The sequence below is a fragment of the Vitis riparia genome, chromosome 14, assembly GCF_004353265.1.
Source record: "Vitis riparia cultivar Riparia Gloire de Montpellier isolate 1030 chromosome 14, EGFV_Vit.rip_1.0, whole genome shotgun sequence".
In the NCBI taxonomy this organism is placed as follows: domain Eukaryota; kingdom Viridiplantae; phylum Streptophyta; class Magnoliopsida; order Vitales; family Vitaceae; genus Vitis; species Vitis riparia.
This window is the reverse complement of record NC_048444.1, coordinates 13352045-13367865: the sequence shown is the minus strand read 5'-3', so window position 1 is coordinate 13367865 and position 15821 is coordinate 13352045. Positions and strand designations below refer to the sequence as shown.

At 34.9% G+C, this 15821-nt stretch overlaps 1 protein-coding gene across 1 annotated transcript; it reads left to right on the top strand.

The window, feature by feature from the left end:
- Positions 1-11713: 11713 nt before the first annotated feature.
- Positions 11714-14903, top strand: LOC117930876 (probable inactive receptor kinase At1g48480). The gene is made up of 2 exons (XM_034851644.1): positions 11714-13229; positions 13960-14903. Exons 1-2 carry the CDS (start codon positions 11963-11965, stop codon positions 14610-14612), a joined length of 1920 nt encoding a protein of 639 aa, XP_034707535.1. The 5' UTR covers positions 11714-11962; the 3' UTR covers positions 14613-14903.
- The last annotated feature ends 918 nt before the right edge of the window (positions 14904-15821 follow it).

The window sequence follows — 15821 nt, the reverse complement described above, 5'->3', positions numbered from 1 at the left end:
GTTAGAACGCTCTTCATCCTTCCAATCTGATGCTTTATATGTTGTATGTTCTAAAAGAAAAACCTAAGACGTCCTCAAAGTGGTAGCTTATTGTCATCTTCTTTGCATGGTATGGTTGCCCTCCAAATTCATCAAAACGTGTGGATGCCTTTCACAAAATCTGGTGGTACAAAAATTTGTGCATGAAGGGGCTTTTTGAGTGGCAGCCTGCTGTGTTTTTCATCAACTTTCATAACAGACATTCGAGTTTTCTGTTGTCCATCAAAAGTACTGGCATCCTCGACATCAGAAACTGCAACAAGATTGAAGTCCTGACTTGCACCTGCCTGCCCAGGATGTAATTTCTCACACATCACAAAGAATGGCTCTATGTATGGTAAGATGTTCTAACTGCCCGCAGGAAGTGGAGGTATTGCACCAGATGGTTTAGATGTAAAGATTATAGATGTGGTTAGCAAAACAGTTGCAAAATCTAAATAGCTCTCTATTTTGCTTATGCAAGTGCTTAGCTCTAGCCACAAAGGTTCTAAGGCTGCATTGATATCCCATACCTGAGAAAGAGCAGCAGTCTGCTCCTTTTCAGGAAGAAGTTGTTGATCCTTCTCCTTCTCATTAAGTGAGGCAACAAGAGAACTTAATGCCAATAGAACTCTCAGAATTCCAGCTCTATCAAAAGATGATGAACTAAGAAGTGTTTTTTCAGTTTCTCCAAAAGTGTGCAATTCATCCATTGCAGATTTAGTCAAATTTTGCACAGAAAACACTAGCTCAGTGATAAACAGATGACAATGAGTTGGAGCAATTGCCACTAAATTCTTCAGTACCTCCGCCACAAGCGAATATGCATTGTCTGACAAACCTTCTCGTGCAAGCAATGAGCATAAAAGTCGAAGTTCTGATTGAGGTAGGCTAAGCAGTACACTATGGGCATCACATTCTCTATGTGAACCAAAAGCTGAAGGTTTAGAGAAATCACCAACCTTAGATGATGTAAATCCAACCTCAGAAACACCACCAGAGTCTGTATTTATCTCAACATCTGATATAGAAACCTGAGGGCCAGATGGCTACCCAGTAGATGATGGCCCAAAATTTTAAGACACTTGACTTGCTTTCCACATCGTCAATGATGACCTCCAATAAATTTAGAAGCTGCTCCAGATGAGCTATACTCCTCAAATAAAGAGGTTGATTCAAGAGACTCAACCGCAAAGCAACAGACAGGTATTATTCTTGATACAACTTTTTATCTACAACTTCATCCTCAATCACCATCACAGCCTTGCCACATACCTGATCAAGGTTCTCTGGCTCTTGTTTATTTCTCAAGAAAATTAGGTCAATGTGCTAGAACTTCAAACTCTAGCGCTTGATCGAAAGTCTCAGAGGAGTTGGAGTCGTCCTAGGTTTGAGCTCCACTATGTGTTTTACCAGTTCAGCTTCTTTGGCTTCGATAAAGGAGGAGAAACAAATTCACGACTATGCTTTTTCATGGCAGACCGAAGCTTCCGGGGAATAGAGGAATGATCCACGCCATTGCAGTCATCAAAAATTACTTCTTAGGAAACTTGAATCTCTTGCTACTGCCAGGACTAAGAGCTTGGGATTGAAACTACTGCTCTTCTTCTTCTTCAGACCCATAAGTCCCAAAACAACCCATTTCCACGTCTTCGTTAACGGAATTGGCTCTACCAATAGCACTCAATTTATTTTTATTTTTTTACCATTTCTTTCTTTGGTTTCTCCGAGACAACAGCGTCCCCACCACAACCCTCACAACCATCCAAGCCAGAGAGGACCTTGTGTACCGATTGCTTAATCTACCATTTGGCAGGCAAGAATCGACTCTGTGCACACCTCACATTTTTCTTTTTCTCTCCTAAAGGTTCTCTTTCACTTAAGGCTTTTCATCTTCTCATTTTTTTTCTCCAAACCTCTCTGAAAACCCCTTCTCTTTCTCCAGACTTCCTTGGCCTCTGCACCTTTTTTCCTCCCCTACCTTACTCTATTTTTCTTCATTTTGCCAACGACTCTCTCTCTGTTTTCTCTTTTTCTCCCTCTCTATCTTTCTCCTTCTATGTTCCTGAAGAAGCACTTCTTACTGAAAAAAGGTTTTCAGTGAGGGTCCTGATGAGCCCCTTTACAAAAGAGTCCCTGAAGAAGACTTAGAAAAAGAAGTTGTATGAGTATCAATGAGTTACCAAGGAACGATCACAAGGTAAAAAGGAAACACAGGGTAGAAACTAGCATTACATGTGCTAAGAGGACAAAATGGAGGGTCTACACCAAGCTGCTTCATTGTGTTGTTCTCTCAACTTTAAGAGAATATTGAGTTTGTGCCCAAGTCAGTAATGACTTTGACCTACGGATGAGATCGTAAGCTGATCATATATCCCTATGGATTGGGTCACTATTGGTGGAAGTCGATAGCAATAAGTATTCTCAATAGAGGCACCATGATATCTCATGGGATTGAGACAATGTGTCATCTTGGGTGATCCTAAGGAGGTGTGTTCAGGGAAACTATGACCATAGTAGTTCCTTAAGTGGAACTTAACATAGGCTCTTTGAGAGCTAAGACATGTCAGTTGAATAAAATATAGGAGGATTTGTAACTAAAGGATAGTAGAATTAGACTTGAAAGTTTGATAGTTTTCACATTGTTAGACTATGGACACCAGCTCATGGAGAGACTGAACACAATGGATAGCAAGTCACGGACCCAAACACATAGTGTCTCGTTGTTATTTACATAAGATACTGGAGTTCAGTTGATTCTTTGTAGTGGGATATTAAATCAACTTCTGAATTGGATTATGAGGGAGCTAGTACTCCTATGGGTCCTAGTGCTCCTCGCTATGAGCTCATATACCTTGTTGGCATGGACTATGAGGGTCGAATTAGCTCTAGGTTCACTTTTGTGCATAAGGGTGTTTTGGTAATTACGTAAGGTTGAACAACGATAAGTGAACCAGGTCTCTGGATTGGTCTAATTGATTAATTAGTAGACCCTATTGTGTTAATTAATCGATTAGGACCCATTTTGGGCTAGATTAAGTGATCCAAGCCCATGTGGGCTCAAGTCACTTAAACCCAATTAGGAACCCTATAAATACCCTCTAAGGGTTAGGGTTTCCATAACTTTTGTCTTCCACCATCTAGAGAGAAAGAGAACCATAAACTTTATCCTCATTTTCTCTCATTGGAAGTGTGCCAAGAACAAGGCTGAGTCATTGGGCGGAAGATCATAGATTTATGAGACTTCTAACAACTTCAAGGTCGTCTTCAACACTTGAATTTTGAGGTTTGAGAACATCCAAACCTAAAAGGTTAGTACTTTACCCCAAAAGATCAATTTAAAAAAAAAAAAAAAAAAAATTGGTATTGTTTCCATTGCTTAGATATAAGGTGCCTACAGTCAGTTCATGGGGAGATTATATACAATGGATAACAGGTCATAGACTTAAGCACTTAGTGTCCTATTATTATTTACATAAGGTATTGAAGTGTAGTTGATTCTCTATAGTAGGATGTTGAATCAACTTCAAAATTAGATTCTAAGAGAGCCAATACTATACTATGGGCCCAATGGTCCCTACTCGTGCTCATATACCTTATCAACACTATTTATAAGGGTTTGATCAATTATTAGTTCACTTATGTGCATAAGGGCATTTTGGTAATTTAGTAAGGTTGCATAGGGGTAAGTGAATGATATCTTTGGATTTGGTTAATTAATCAATTAAGACTCTTTTTGGGCTAAATTTAGTAACCCAAGCACTAGCTTCTACCCTTCCAACACCCCACTGTTTTTGTATTAAGGAATAAGAAAGAGTTATCAGGTGGAATATTGTGGGTATACGAGGCTTCCAATGGCTATAAATTTTTTTTTTCTCCGAATAAAATTGATTTAAGAACATCCAAATCATCTATAAGTATCTCTTGACCAAATATCTAGATCCTTGTTGTTTAAAAATATAATTTTTGCTTTTGTTACTAGGATTTAGATTCCCTACGGAGTTTTCATTTACTTAACCTAATTTTGGGATAGGGAACAAAGTGATATGGGATTCCTTACATAGAGAATAGAGTAATTTGGGTTTCCCTACAACCTAGTGGTCTCCAATCTTTGATTATTTTTCAGATCATGACTACATTGCCAACTAACTAGCTGAAAAAATCCATTAGAGCAGAGGAATGACTTTTCTTATTTGCTCCCTTGATTTTTCTTATTTGCTCTTTTTAGTTATTGAGAAACAAAGTAAAGGAATATTTAGATCACAACAATCCATGGGCTTTAAATCTTTCTCCTAATCGTACAATCTACTGCCTAGATGGCACTCTAGTTACTATTGCAATCTTGTTTTTTGTTGTCAACCCAAGAGGGTTTCTTTTCTTTTCCTTTTTAGAAACACTTGTATTGGCTTTTTAAACTATGCTTTTCTTTGTTTGGTTATTAAGAAAATGAGACAAAGATTGAGAATGAAATTTAGGTTTTGTGGTTGTTGTTGCTTTGGTGTTGATATTTTTGAAACTTAAGCCAAATGATTATTCTTTGCTCTATGTGATTGTTGAGAAAATGATGAAAAGATTGAGAATGAAATTTAAGTTTTGTGGTTGTTGCTTTGGTGCTTGAAGTTTTGAAATAAAGCCAAATGGTTGTACTAGTACGGAAATTTGTTGTATGGATCATGGTTAGCACATTTGTTGTACCAGGTTAATGAACTAACTATATATGATGTATACAAGGTAATTCATTTAAAGGAATTAGAGTATTTCATATCAACTTTTCTACTTCTTTTCCTTGCTTGTAGGTTTTTGTTCACAGCCAATAAACACATTTATATATCACACACATCCCATGCATGTTTGTACACCTGTACATTGGAGTTTAAAATCCCTAACACCCACTAAATGTATTGGGTTTCCTCTTTAGAAATAACTAGTCGATGAATTCCATCTCTTAAAGCACTAGAAACATGGTTAAAATACTTATACACATACCCAACAATATAGACATGGATATAGAACAATTATACAGTAGAATTGCACTATCTATACAAGGTCAATAAACTAACAAGACAAGGGATATACAAGATTGGATGTGGATTTTGAACAAATATACAAGATAGTTGCACTAACTATATAAAGCCAATGAACCAATCGTTCAAGGGGTTTACAAGACAACCCATTGTGAAGGAATTTGAGAGTTTATTTGCAACTTACTTTTTTCCCTAACCAAAACACTTAATCATTTTAACAAATAATAATAATAATAATAATAAAAACAAGTATTAAAATTTGTTTTCAAAATTTTAAAAATCCAATAAATATAAAAATAGATTTTTAATTTTTTAAGACAAAATTAAAAATGGAAGAAAAATATGATAAATTTAATTTTATATCTTTTAGATAATTTGTAAATATTTTAAAAATAAATAGGAGATTTTTTTAATGGCTTACATAAAAGAGAATAGTTTTTTTTTAAAAAAAAAAAGGTATTAAAAATTTTCTAATATTTCAAATTTTAAAATTTTTAAAAAAAGGTATAAACACAAGCCTATATTTTTTATACAAGAATTTTTATTTTTAAGTTGTAAAAATTACTATTACTTTTTTTATAAAAAAAATGTGTTTAAAACGAAACCTTATATTCAAAAAATTTAAAATGAATAATAATAAAAATAAATAAATTTCAAGATAATAAAGGATATTTCAAGATTTTAAGAATTTTGAGTTTTAAAATTATAAACTATTTAGAGTACGCTTGATAGTAATTTTAGAAAGGCTTCATAACATTAGATTTTTTTTTTTTTTGCATTAAAAAAACTAAAAATACATTCTAAAATCGCTATCAAACTCATTTTTATAGCCCGTTTGATAGTAATTTTAGAAAGCATTTCCAACCTTTTCAACACTTAAAATTTTTTCTCATTCCAAGTGTTAAAAGGATTTGAGATGTTTTTTAGAATCACTGTCATGTCACGCTCCAAAACCCACTCCAAGGGCATGACGGTCATTTCACACCTCAAGCCCAAAGGCTCAAAGTGGAAACGACACAAACATTCGTATTATAATTGAAAATTTACCAATTACCAAATCCCTGTTTAAAGTAGTAGGAAAAATTCTAAAATCTCTAAGTATCAACTTTAAAAAAAACTAATACATCAATCAAAGTGTTATTATCCAAATAACTCCAAATTCAAAATAATTCAAATGAGAATTAAGTTTTAACGTCGAAACAATATTCACAATAAAGAGAGTTTAAACAAATGTCCTAATAAAGTCAAATTTCCCTCCTAATGGTCACTCCTCGCCCGAACTGAGGTTACCTGAAATATTATCAACAAAGGGGAATGAGCTCAAAGACTAATAAAGAAACATTAATACAGTTTCATGGATCAAACATTTTCAAGCATGGTTGCAAATAGGAGATATAACATATACTTATTTTCATAAAAACTTTTGAGTTCAAAATACTAATACATTCAAACTTTTCAACAAAACTTTCTCATATCCATTTCAAAACAATTTATCATCAAAACCAAATCAAATACATTCAAACTATCTTTACTCTAGTTATCAAATAACAAATGGTGTCCAATTAGGTGGGACTTAACAAATGAGTGGCTAGTTTCAAATTTGTTCCATTTAAGGTGAACAAAACCAAAAGTCAACAATTATAACCCGTTGACTAGGGCCATAAGGTCAACTATTATAATCCGTTGGGGGGAGTGATTACTACTCAAAAAGTACTCTTTTATAGCTTGAAACTAATTGTTTTAAATACTTTTGAGTAGTAGTTAATACCTTTTAACTCAATTGGCACATTAAGGAACCTATTGAGGGTTACTAATCAGTTTTTGGCAAGTTTTGGTGTTTTTGGTAGCTTTTTCATCATTGAAACAAGCCAAGAAGAGGGAGAATTTTGTGAAATCACTAGCAATGCAAGTTGAAGCTCAAATACATGAAGAATCCAAGCTTTGGAGCCCTTCATAGCCCTTTGCCAAGCCAATCAGAGAGATGCAAGGAAGAAAACCAAAGGAAGAAATTCAACAACCAGCAATTTCGCATGGTTGTGTGAAATTTCGCACACCATGCGAAACCACAAGAGGCAGCCAAAGAATTTTGCACACCATGCGAAATTTTGCATGGTATGCGAAATCTTCTTGTGCACCGACTCTGTTAGATTTTTATCTTCAGATATTTTGTGTAATTTCCTAGTTTCTCCTTGTAACCAACCTAGATATTTTATTTTATATTTTTTTTGTATATTTTGGAGGTAACATCATATATAAGGAGAGAGATAGAGGGAGAGATATATGTTATGTTTTTTTTCATAAAACACTTGTAAATTCCGGGTAGTAAGAAATATACAAAGCTTTTGCTCTGTCTTTCCTTCTCATTTTGTTTTCACTCTTCTTTCTAACCAAACAACCTTTGATGATGATTTCTCAGGGGATGAATGGCTAGGTTTTACGTTTCTTGGAGTGATGGAAGCTAGGTGAAGGACCCGAATGCAAAGATGGGAGTTATCCTTGCTTTAAATGAAAGTAGTTGTTAACCATTAATGGTTTTTATTGTAAGGTTTAGCTTTAAATCCCTTAAAAGCACCTTGAATGACCAATACTTGGTAAGCTTTTCGGATTCTATAGATGCTTATTGCTAGATCCATGGATGTCTATTAGTTATCATTTACGAGCCATTGGAAGGTGGTTCAAGGTGAGGGTCTTTAGTGTTTGAAGCCATTAATGGGAAGCAACTATCATTTTCCATGAACCCTTTGGATCAAATCTTAATTGTTGAATACAAAACCGGTTCGGGAGATAACCATCCTTTATGTTATTGTCCCCAACGCGAGGAGAAGATCTGGAATCTCCCCATTTGTCTAAGGAACCCGATCCTAGTGACCTAAAGCTCCAAGAGACCTTTTCCTTGTAGTTAACTTCACTTATTATTTTTGCTTAACTTAAAATCAATCTTTGCAACCACAATTCCATTTTCTTTAAAAGCTAATTTTCATAAGGAAAAGCACCATTTTATTTCCTTCATTTAAGTCAACTGTACGATGAAAATCCATCCCTGTGGACGATCCTAAAGCCACTATACTATGTTAGCTATGCTACCCTAGTGTAAGGTGATTTAGGTTTTATAAATTTTGTTGATAACACCCGTCTGAGCCAGAATCAAATGGCACAACTGCAATGGGGATGAATCATAGGACGTTAAGGTCGACTATTATAACCCGTTGACTAGGGCTATATAATATCAACTATTATAACCCGTTGACTAGGACCGAAAATGTTAACAATTATAACCCCGTTGACCAAGGTCATATAATGTAAAGTCAAACACTTTATTTCGTTAATTCAAACTTACAAAACAAAATATCATATCTCCTTATTTTTTCGTTTTTCATAAACAAATAAAATTATCAAATATACTTACAAATAAAAATAATATTTTTAAACATTTCAAAATACAATATAAAAAGAGAATTATTTTTCTTATATAAAAATCTACATTAATTTCCCTTACCTTAAAGAAGTGCTCAAAAACTTAAAGTATTTAGCTTAACGAATTTACTCCTTACTTGAAAAAATCTAAACTTCAAACTCTAGACCTCCAAACTTTTAGCCCTATGTTATTCAATTATCTGATTTTTGGTTACTAAAGTTTTCCGAATAAAGAAGATAAGAGGAAAATCTAGTTTATACATAGGACTTTTAATTGTAAAATGACTCTTTTACCTTTAATGAGTTTAATTAATTAATTAATTAATTTGTATTTTACTATTTTATCCCTAAAGTTTTTTTTGGGTGTTACACTTAGAGTCCGTGTGAGAGTGATTTAGGAAATGTTTGAAATGTTTGAAATGTTAAACACATTTTTAGTTTCATTCTCATTAAGTAATTGTAAATTATACCCATAAATAATATTTCAAAAATCACGTAAAGGGTCACAAAATGTGCATATATCTTTTCACAAAGTCTGCGCAAAATTTGTGAGCTTTAGGATTATTATCATGGACTATCCCCTAAATATTTATGCTTTTTAAAAAGAAAAATAAGATATTAAGACGTGAAAGCATATAAATTATTTTATTCTCTCGACGGCACCAAATCACAGGGGCCACCATCTTGCTGCCGACACCCGCACTAGCCTCTGCTTTTCTAAAGTAAGACATGACATTTTTATTTCTTTATTTTAATTTCATTATTTTTATTCGTTTATAAAATAAAGCATTTAAAACACTTGAATATTCATTTCAAAACTCACAAACAGTTGGAAACCTCTTTTCTTAGCTGGAGAGGAGTGCATCCTGTCATCTACTCATAATAAATAACAGACGTGTCCACGTCATTCCTTTAATTTTCTAACCTATACAAAATTGAAGATTCCTTTGAACCTTAAAATATAACAAAATCCAGTAAGGCCGGTAGGATTAAAATGCGTCGTACGGCTCTTAGTTTACGGTCATTTCAGTCATTTCAGTGAAGCTTCCCTCAACTGCATAATGTATTTACGATGTTCCAAGTTAAAAGTCCACCTTCAAAGACACCCTGGCGATGCCAATGACACGTAAGATTTCCAAAATATCCGATCAACAAGGAGAGAGTATTACTTATTTCAGCGGAATGACTGACTCAATTATTTATAAAAGTGGTAGTTTATGAGAGGTAAATTTTGAAGAATTATATTAATAATGTAATTAGAGGTGCAACTCCGACGAGGTTGGCTTCTCGAAATTTGAGTGAGTTTAGATAATCATTTTTAATATTTAGGTTGAGTTTGTTTTAGGTTTTTTATTTCGATCATTTGGTTAGGTTCGAGTAATCCAATTAAAAAATTTTTAAAAAAAATATTAAATTATATCATATACTTTTTTATTATTATTTTAAAAACATATATAAATTTATTTTAACTTTTTTTGTTATTACCTTAAAATTGTATCCAATTTACTATTTAAATTTTCATATGAATATATAAGAAAAAGTTTTTAATATTATAGATGAATTTTTAATTATACAATCCAACCAATCCAATCAATCCGAGTCTTAACCTTAACACTTTAAATTTAACTAGAGATTAGAAAAAAAAAAAGTTAAGTTAAACTTAACTCGATTACTTCGTATTAGAAGTTGGATTGAGTTTAACTTTGATGGATTGTTTTTTTAATTTGAGTTGCACTTAGATTAGTCATTAATATGATCAATTCATCCAAATTGTAACTCTAAATATAATTATGTTGTTAAATCTTTTATATTAAATTATAGGATAAGTTATATATTACACACATTGTTATATTATTTGATATTTTCTTATAAATATTTTACTAAAATCTTACATTATAAAACAATATTATGTTGAATTATATTAATTTTCTCTAATAATTAATTTTTTGATCACTTGTATTGATTGAATATATATACTTGAACCACTTATTCTATAATATAAAAATTTTAAAATATTATTTCTAAGTGTATTTACTTGAATTTAATTAAGAACAAAATAATCATTAATGTATTTTTTTAGGAAAGAAATGAAACCAAAAAAATAAAAACCCTCTTAGAAAAACGTAAATTTATTTAATTAAAGTTTATTTTTACAAAGAAAATAAATAAAAAATTGATCTACCTAGTTGAATCTTGATTTCTCTCTCTTTCTCTTCTTTTTTTTTTTAAAGAAAAAAAGAAGAAAATAATAGTATTTTTTTAATGTAAAATACAATATTTTTGTGAAACTTGGAAGGATGATGGCTTTCAAAGATTTTACTATATTAAATTTTAAATTTTTAGGTTGTTTGGGAATTGTTTTTTAAAACAGATTTATGTTGTCTAAAACAAAAAAATAAAAAAATAAAAAATATGTTTAACAATAAAAAAAAAAACCCTTTTTGTTCTTAAGAATATAAAATAAAGTATTTTTGAATAATATCTTTTAATGGTTTTTATTTGTTTTTTGAAAGTTATTTTAAAAAATAATTATACAAATATATAAAATAATAAAAAATAAAATATTACATATAAAAATTATTTTTAAAATATTTTAAATATTTGAAGTTTTTAAATAGACTTTTGTTATAGAAAAATCAAATAACATTTTTCAAATATTATTCTAAAAAATTATTTTTTAAAACATTTACCAACTTTCGTTATCATCTTAAAATTTAAAAGAATTTTTTAAAGAGGTAACCTAAATCCTTACTTTTATATATAAACTATTATAATTGAGGGGTATTTGATTAAAAAAATAAAATAACTCCTAATTTTTAATTTTAACCCTCCATCATCATCAATTTTTTAAAAAATAATCTTCTCTCTAAACGTTAACTTGGAAAGGATATTTATATTAAAAATGAGTTATTATATCAAGTTGAAATGGGAAAGACATTAAATTTATAAATCCATTTTAATTTATTATTTTATATCCTATTTTTTAAAAATAAAATAAAAAGGAATTATATTAAAAGAGATGCTATGTTCAACCAAATTAGCACCTGTTGGGATATATTTCCTATTTTTGGATTTTAAAAAATAAAATGATACTGCTGAATCTATTTTACATCGGATGGGGATTGTTTTGTTTCTTTGCTTCTCATACAGAGATTTCTCTAAAAGCCGCAATCATGCTAAACTCACCTTGCACGGTGGAAAGTCACAAGAATTATTAATAAAAATACCGGGTGGGCATAATTTTCATTGCTTAATCCATAAGAGAAAGTAGGTCAGTATTATCTTCCGGCCCGTACCGGGGCAAGGAGGTTCTCCTGCGTGCCATGGGGGTAAAACGGAAACGACATCCATACAGCCCCCATAAAGCATAAGCATCATTTCCCTCTCTTATCTAGATTCTCTCTCCCTGCCGAACTCAGGCACAGAATAAATTTGGATGAATACCATCGTCTAGCCAAAAACCAAAAAGGGTGGTTTTACAAGGCCACCAAAACAAAAACATCGAAATGAAACCATTTCATTTTCTGCTCTTCTTCACGTTCTCGTCTCTGATTTTGCTACCCACTGGAAAATCAGATCTCGCCTCGGAGAGAGCCGCTCTTTTGGTGCTTCGTTCGGCCGTCGGCGGTCGATCTCTGCTCTGGAACGTTTCCCAGTCTACGCCTTGTTTATGGGTCGGAGTCAAGTGCCAGCAAAATCGAGTCGTCGAGTTGCGGCTCCCCGGGATGGGTCTTTCCGGCCAACTTCCCGCCGGCGCCATCGGAAACCTCACCGAACTTCACACCCTCTCTCTCCGCTTCAACGCCCTCTCCGGCTCGGTACCCCCGGACTTGGCCTCATGCGTCAACCTCCGAAACCTCTACTTGCAGGGAAACTTTTTCTCCGGTGACATTCCGGAGTTTTTGTTCACTCTCAGTAACCTTATTCGCCTTAACCTCGCCGGAAACAACTTCTCCGGCGAGATCTCTTCGGACTTTAATAAGCTCACCCGGTTGGGCACTCTGTATTTGAACGACAACCACCTCACCGGCTCGATCCCAAAGCTGAATTTGAATCTTCAACAGTTCAATGTTTCCAACAATCAGTTGGACGGCTCGATCCCCTCCAAACTCTCGAATTTTCCGGCGACGGCCTTCCAAGGCAACTCGCTCTGTGGAGGACCCCTTCAATCTTGCCCCCACAAGAGCAAATTATCCGGTGGAGCCATTGCCGGAATTATAATTGGATCCGTTGTCGCATTTGTCCTAATCCTCGTGGTTCTGATCCTTTTGTGTCGGAAAAAGAGTAGCAAAAAGACGGGCTCCACCGATGTTGCGCCGGTGAAGCACACTGAGACAGAAATGTTGGGCGAAAAATCGGTGGGAGATGGAGATAGCACAGGTATGGGGTACCCCATTGGTGGAGCAGCAGTGCTGGCTGCAGCAGCAACCTCTAAAGGTAGTGGGGATAAGAGATTGGTGTTTTTCCGGAATTCTAATAGGATTTTTGATTTGGAGGACTTGTTAAGGGCGTCTGCGGAGGTTTTGGGGAAGGGAACCTTCGGGACGGCATATAAAGCGTCATTGGATATGGAGGTGGAGCGGGTGGTTGTGGCAGTGAAAAGGCTCAAGGATGTGTCTGTATCCGAAAAGGAATTTAGGGAGAAGATCGAAATTGCAGGGGCAATGGATCATGAGAATTTGGTCCCACTCAGGGCTTACTACTATAGCAAGGATGAGAAGCTTATTGTATATGATTATATGCCAATGGGAAGCCTGTCTGCGCTTCTGCATGGTGAGCATTTCTTCTTTTTTGATTTCAATTATGTGTTTGTCTTCCCATTTCCTTTTTTTTTTTGGAGGGTCATTTTGATGATTAATTTCTTATCATGAGTTTGTTTTTAGATGTTACTGTTATTTTTTTCCCCTAAAACCTTCTGTGAAATCAGCGTTGTGGTTGGTCTAGGTTGTAAATTTCATGCTGTTGAATTGGCAGTGTGGATTGCTAATATATGCCAATGGCATTCCAGCCAGAGCTACCTTATGGGGTGTTGTTGAATCTAATAATTGAGATTGGGGTCAAGTGGTGATCTTGAACAAGAAATGAATATATGATGAGGAATACATCATACATTTCCCATTCTTTCGTGGCAGCTCCTGTTTAGGTTATTTTCTCATGAATTGTCTTGAAAACTCATTATGTTGTCAATGCATCTGCTCTATGATGCATTTTGTGTTCTTAAGCCCAATTTATATTGCTTTGTTTCTATGCGAGAATTTGAATTCAATATCTGTTTGTGGGATTAAATTCGGGTATTTCTGCTCATATGTTGCCACATTACCATTTAGTTCTTTTGTAACTTCTAAAAAAATCTTGCTTTTGGGATTTTAAACCAGTGCCCCCTCTCTGCTGACCTTGTTGGCGTTCAAGACCAGTAGGGGGTGAGAGAAGAACAGAGACAGATAAACAGAATCCTTTACTTAGTTTGCTCTTCCTTTAATGTACCATTTTCTTACCAATACAGGGAACAGGGGGGCCGGCAGGACTCCACTAAATTGGGAAGCTAGGTCTGGCATTGCCCTTGGAGCCGCCCGAGGGATTGCCTATATCCACTCACGGGGCTCTGCAAGTTCCCATGGAAACATCAAGTCATCAAATATCCTTCTCACTAAGTCCTATGAAGCCCGCGTTTCTGACTTTGGCCTTGCTCATCTTGTTGGGCCCACTGCCACTCCTAACCGTGTTGCTGGCTATCGTGCGCCAGAGGTGACAGATGCTCGCAAAGTCTCTCAAAAAGCCGATGTGTACAGCTTTGGTGTATTGCTTTTAGAACTGCTTACAGGAAAGGCTCCCACACATGCCCTCTTAAACGAGGAAGGAGTAGACCTTCCAAGATGGGTTCAGTCTGTGGTTCGAGAAGAGTGGACAGCCGAGGTGTTTGACCTTGAGCTCCTCAGGTACCAGAACGTTGAGGAGGAGATGGTTCAGCTCTTACAGCTTGCCCTTGATTGTGCTGCCCAGTACCCTGACAAGCGCCCTTCCATGCTTGATGTGACCAGCCGTATTGAGGAACTGTGTCGTTCCAGCTCGCAGCATGAGCAAGAGCCATATCATAATATAATCAATGATGTTCATTCGGTGGACTCGGGTGCTCCAGTTCCATCAGTTGTAGATTGAAGAAAGACCATGGATCTTCCATTGTTGTCCTATTTTTAGCATGCCTAATATGGTGCTGTGTTTGTTTGTTTTTTTATTCTTTGGGCTCATTTTTCTTTCATTAAGAATCAACTGTGCATGTTCTTTTTCTTATTTTATATTATTTTCTTTTACCCTTCTCATAGTTTTCTTTTTTCCTTGTAATTTTCATTTACATGTTAATGAAAGAGGGGGGCATTTGAGAACTTTTCCTTCAAGTGTCAACATATTCTTGACGGGTCCATGTCCCTGCAATTACTTTTAGCCTTCTCATTTATATGTATTCTTTTGCGTTTCAGCTTTTGCCTTTGTTGCAGTTTCTGAATTGCTTTCATGAGGGGACCTGTCTCTACACTCTCTCCATTTGTTTATTTTTAGATTTTGCTTTTATTGCAGTCCCCAAACATTGAAATAGAAGATGTTATAATTGAGATTGGAAAGTAAAAAAAGGTTGAGAAATAGATTCCTCAAGAGTTATTGAAGATGGGGGAGTTGATGTGAGGTCTGTCCAAGGGTTCAGTAGAGATTTTACCATTTTCATTATCGTTTTCTTGGTTGATTATGCTGATTAGTTGGCGTTTCTTTTTCTTCTTCCCTTAGGACCACCTTGATTTTGCTTTAGGGAAAGGAAAGGAAAGGAAAGGAACGGAACGCTGTGCAGCACTTGTGGGAAGACAGACATTTAGCTACATAATAACAAATTTGTCTGGGTTTGTGGATGGTGACGCCTAAGAACAACATTTATAGATTGACAGAAAAGCAAGACAACAACCCTGCAACGATCGAAAGCCCTGCATCCTTAACAATTGTATGTATTTTGTCTCAGTGATCTGGAATTAGTCGTTTGCTAAAAGCTGCCTACCTCTTGTCATTGTTGTCAACCAGGCGTAATTGTACTAGTGGTCTCGCACAACATGACTCTACACCTGAATTAAATCATTGAATAAAGCTGGCTTACAAAGCATACTCATACATCAAGACTACCTTTTTTGTTTTTTTTAATATCCTTACTAATAACATAATCTTTACAATTCTCATGGAGTGCTACTACTATCCCTAACTCCACTTAAAAGACAGCTCAACAGAACCAGGACCCAGGACCCAGGTGGAGGTAGTGTCCCAACTCCCAACCTCAACTTGAAAGACAGCTCCACCTCACTCGGTTTCCTTCCTCTTGTTTATAGTCTTGAG

What these genes read in the sequence shown, in the direction of transcription:
- LOC117930876 (XM_034851644.1), top strand. Translation starts at nt 11,963, where the DNA reads ATGAAACCATTTCATTTTCTGCTCTTCTTCACGTTCTCGTCTCTGATT. An exon ending in CCTGTCTGCGCTTCTGCATG is followed by an intron (nt 13,230 to 13,959) that starts GTGAGCATTTCT and finishes TTACCAATACAG; the next exon opens with GGAACAGGGGGGCCGGCAGG.